Source organism: Myotis davidii, unplaced genomic scaffold (assembly GCF_000327345.1).
Source record: "Myotis davidii unplaced genomic scaffold, ASM32734v1 scaffold75, whole genome shotgun sequence".
In the NCBI taxonomy this organism is placed as follows: Eukaryota; Metazoa; Chordata; class Mammalia; order Chiroptera; family Vespertilionidae; genus Myotis; species Myotis davidii.
The window spans coordinates 800,928-805,803 of NW_006286977.1; the positions used below are offsets into that span (position 1 = coordinate 800,928).

The window sequence follows — 4,876 nt, forward strand, 5'->3', positions numbered from 1 at the left end:
GCAGTAAATTAGAAAGCGAAGTCACCTGATTGTGACTTACCGCCGATGTCACAATCCTGTCCCTCAACCAGCACTTAGCGAGTGTTAGCAGCTTGACCTCTCCCTCGGTTGTGGTCCTTCCTGTGGACGGCCAACAGGAAAGAGAGAAGGTGGGACCGCGCTGATGGATGAAATGTGGGCCCCTGCCTCTATGTAACCAGCCGATACCTCTGTGCGCGAAGTCACCTGATTGTGACTTACCGCCGATGTCACAATCCTGTCCCTCAACCAGCACTTAGCGAGTGTTAGCAGCTTGACCTCTCCCTCGGTTGTGGTCCTTCCTGTGGACGGCCAACAGGAAAGAGAGAAGGTGGGACCGCGCTGATGGATGAAATGTGGGCCCCTGCCTCTATGTAACCAGCCGATACCTCTGTGCCCACCTCCAAGGTTGCCAGGGGGTCAAATGAGCTAATGTATGTGAAAACCTTGAGAGACACAAATCTGAAAGGGGTGAGCAAATCCGCAGACCAGGGTCGCCCTGACGGGTCTGTCGTCAGCTCTAATAATTTACTTAAGCGGGTGATAATTAGTGTTTGTGTAAGCTGGAGCCGCTGCCTGCCTGCGAGGAAGAATGTGCTCCGATTTCTTCCCGAGGAGCTGCTCAGCATGTGTGACTCGCACACTTGTCGTTCGCAGGGAAACACAGCTTTACTCAATTTCTTCAAGGTTGATGGGAAGACAGGTTGTCGTGCTTAGTCTAATTACTGATTATCCTCTGTGTTGGAACCACAAACAAGACCCTAATTAACAGATTTGCCAGCCACCACTTCCTGTTTACATCCACCATCCGGAGTCGCTGGGAACCAGAGATGCTGGTGGAGCCCAGAGGGATGGCGCCCACAGCTGGAAGGGGGGCAGGTCTGGTTGGAGTCCTGGCTTTGCCATGCCCTGGGGGCCTGAGTTTGCTTATCAGCAAACGAAGGTGACAGGCCTCACTTGCCAGGAGGATTACGTAATGTGGGCACTTCGGCCCTGGCCGGGTGGCTCAGTTGGTTGGAGAGCTGTCCCATACACCAAAAGGTCTCAGGTTCGATTCCTGGTCTAGGCACATACTGAGGTTGTAGGTTCGATCACCCGGTCTGGGTGCGTACGTAAGGGAATCGATTGATGTTTCTCTCTCCCATCAGGGTCCCCTCCCCCCCTTTCTCTCTAAAATCAATAAAAACATATCCATGGGTGAGAACTAAAAATAATAATAATAAAATAATGTAGGTACTTCTTACAGGTGTGTAGTAATGACTCGATCATGAAACCAGAAAAAAACAACACTGGCTTATGGAGAAAGCAAAGATCCAACAAATGTTTGCCATTGCTACTTCTTACCCAACGATGACAACAGCTGCCAGAGTGTGTTAGTTTGACGTCTGTAACTGGATGACTGTACTGTGCTGTGCTATATATAAAGGATAACCTAGTTACTTCAAGTTTTCACTCTGTTTGTAGAGTTCGCGACTCGTGTTTTTCGCAACAGGATGACTTATAATTGCAGGATTTTTTAAATCGTTGCCTTGTGTGTTTTTTTTAAATATTGTTTTTTTTGTTTGTTTGGCTTCTCTTTGAGCTGAGCCACATTAATTTCCTGAAAGCATTAGCGGCCACAAACAGATTTGTTTGGAGCCATCCCATGAGATTAGTGCTCAAGGTTCTGAAGTTATCTTAGTGATACCCAAGGTCAGATCACCTCTTAACTAAACTAACGTAATAGTTTATCTTGAATACCCATTTTTTTTAAAAAAAGAAAAACTGATTCTTCGCAGGAATTTTGATGGATGACACTACCCTGAGGTTTCACGATGTCGTCCCCGGCGGCATTATTTCATTACATGTCTGGCGTTATGATGGATGGACGGACCTGGTTCAGGCGGCTGCGGAAGGGGACACCAGTAAGGTGTTTTCATGATTCTTTAAGTGGATATTACACTTCATGAAGCAGTTGTAAATTGTGTGTGTGTGTGTGGGGGGGGGGGTGGCTAAGGGGGAGTCACCCGGTCTTTAATGTGAATATTTGAGTAGAAGTTTCAGAGCAGGGAGAAAAGATAACAAGGCCTTACATCCTAATGATCAAATCCTGGATCAGGTGTTTCCACTCACTCGTTGGGTTTGTGATTTCACTGTGTTCACTCACTTTTGACTTATAACCCACTCACGCCCCTCCCCCAAAGAATTTGGGCAATGTGTTCTCTATTCACGTGTGTACTTTGTAAAGTTGGAAGCCTAATTAACCGCCAGTGCAGCACCCCAAGTGCCCTGGAGGTTCTCGGCCTGGCACACGGGCAGGTGCCCTGTCCTGGCGGGTCTGCCTTTCTCTGGTACACAGAAGGCGCCTACTGTTTGCCAAGCCATGGGGGGCGCGGGGGGAGGTGGAAACCAGCTTCTCCACCCAACGGTGAAGATGAAGCACTCAGACACAAGGGGGCAAGTGTGTGTTCTTTCTAGAAAATAAGCTCAATGACAGGGACAGCTGTGCTGTGCGGCCACCCACGCTCACGCCACTCCGTGCGTCTCGCCCAGCTCTCTTGCCTTGGAGTGAGTGAGGACTCTCCGTACCGAACCCCAACGTTGCACTACCTGGGAGAGAAGCAGCGGAAGAAGTGGATAGCTCAGAGGGCCTTCGTGGCCTTGTACGTCGCCTCGCACAGAGGCCACGTGGAAGCGGTGCAGTATCTTCTAGAAAAAGGTAATTGTGAGACACAGCGGAGTATGTTCAAGAGCTGGAATCCTTTGTGAGGAGGGAGGACAGAGTGGTTTGTCTTCCTGGTTCCTTCAGCAATGGTTTCCTGGGCTCAGGTCTTGTCAACCATCCATCACGGTCCCTGTCCGAGGTGTCTTAGGACAGGTTAACCAGAGGCGGGTTCCCTCTCTCGGCCAGGTCTCCAGGGAATCCTTTCTGCTGTGGGATTTTCACAGCCCAGCCATGTCCAACCAGACACCCTGGGGCGTCCCCATGCCGGTGTGATTCGCACCCCAGCTGAGGTTGGGTTCTGCCATGGACCAGGGGCCCCAAGCTGGCACCGTTCTCTTGGTGCTTGGCAGTCCCTTTCCTCCAAGCCTCGAGCTAATCACCCCAAACCCTCTTTCCCCCTTTCCTGCTCGCTCTCCCCACCCCCAGCCTTAGCCTGCATTGTCTCTGAATTAAGGGCTTCTTATGAGATTCTGCAAGAGTGGGTTTCATCTCCCTGGATGTAGGACATTTTTGAGGAAAGAGGCCCACAGATTGAGGTGTCACCCATTGAAGAACAATGCACAGTAGTTTCAGCCAGGCCAGGCCAGACCACGCTTCCTCGGGAAAGGGAAGCACGTGACAGGCAGGGTCATAGGTCAATGGTTGGAAGCTCAGAAGGGGGCCTCATCCAAGGGTCTCCCCTGTCAACGCCCCCAGATTAGACCGTTTCTTTCCCACCTGTGGCCTTGACCCCACCTCCCTCCACTCGGTCTGCTTTCTCCCACCTCCAGCAAGCATCCGGATGGAGAGAGCTTCCGGACTGTGTCCCCCCTCCCCTGCCTTCTCACTCTGCCTGTTGTGAGATGAAATATGGGCTTTTCACAGCCCAGCAGTCCTTTAAGCTCATAAAACGTCATTCTCCCTCTGATGGAACTGTGATGTATTTGAAAGCGCCAGTTAAAAAATTACAGCCAGCTTCGCAACGTTCTCTGTCCTTTGCAGACGCCCATTGGGGAGCGGCGATCTGGCTCAGGCTGGGCGTTAGGAGAATTTGTTTAATGAACCCTTTACCTCACCGACCAGCCATGGCTCATAGAAATGGGCTCCCCACATGTCCGTTGCATGGAGTTAAAGTGCCTGGTTTTCTGTGTCACGACATTTGTTACCCAGAGTTTGATTCCATTCAACAAGTCCACGTTGGACACCTGTCACTAGCCCATCCGCCTGCAGGGGGCAGTGAGGGGTGTGGTCAAAGCCAAGTCTGTCCTATGAGTCAAGCCCATCGTCCGTCTGTCATCGCCTGGCCGATTGGCTTCCCCAGGCATTGCTCTAGGTGCTGGGGAGGAAAACAGAACCACTGTGTCTTCTGCCCTCGTGGAGCTTATGAAGGGAAGTCAGCACATGAGTACAAGCAATGAATTCCATGGTTGGTGTGCACATGTGTCTCATACACAGGAGCTCGGGGGTGCTGGTGAGGGAGGGGTTTCCCGACGGAGTGAATGAGACCTAAGGAAGGGTACCGTGAGCCCAGGGGCGGGGAGAAAGGATGAGAGTGTTGTTGGCAAAGGGCACAGCACATCCAAAGGGCCAGGGGCAGGATGGGGGAGCAGGTATATTTAAGGGGTGAAGATATGAGGCTGGTATGATCGGAGCGTGCAGGGTGGGGAGGAAGAACATTGTGGGGGTGTTGCTGGAGTGATAAGGGGGAGGGAGGGCAGGGAGGGGAGGGGAGAGAGAGCAGTTAAGACCTAGAACATTACCCCAAGGGCAGTGGATGTCAGCAACGGGATTGGAGGAGGGTGACTGGTTTTTTGAAAGGTCATTGGCTGCGGCGGAGGAGCAGCCTGGAGGTGAGGCCATGCTGGGTGCTGGGGGTGCATTGCCCCCTCCCTGAGACCTGGTGCTGAGCATGGAGCAGTTGTTAATTTCCCTAATATTCCTTTCATAGCCTCAGCCCCTCCATGCTTCTCTTCCTGGATGTGCCTCCCTCAGGCAGCTTTCTTATTTTACAGGAGCCAGCTGTCTCAGCCGCTCCCCCATGGGCAGGACACCCCTGCACGTGGCTGCGTTCATGGGCCATTCGGAATGTATAGGCCTCCTGCTTCAACACGGGGCCCCCATCTACGCCAAAGATGCCAAGGGGGTGACCCCCAAGGACATCGCCCGCCAGCTGAA

General features: G+C 52.1%; 1 protein-coding gene across 1 annotated transcript in view; it reads left to right on the forward strand.

Annotated features, from left to right (window-relative positions):
- ANKRD60 (ankyrin repeat domain 60) overlaps window positions 1–4,876 on the forward strand; it is an 8,040-nt gene that overhangs the window by 2,978 nt on the left and 186 nt on the right. The window contains exons 3-5 of the mRNA XM_006758848.1: window positions 1,797–1,927; window positions 2,551–2,716; window positions 4,714–4,862. Of these exons, the coding sequence (XP_006758911.1) occupies window positions 1,797–1,927; window positions 2,551–2,716; window positions 4,714–4,862 (446 nt within the window). The remainder of the gene's footprint in view (window positions 1–1,796; window positions 1,928–2,550; window positions 2,717–4,713; window positions 4,863–4,876) is intronic.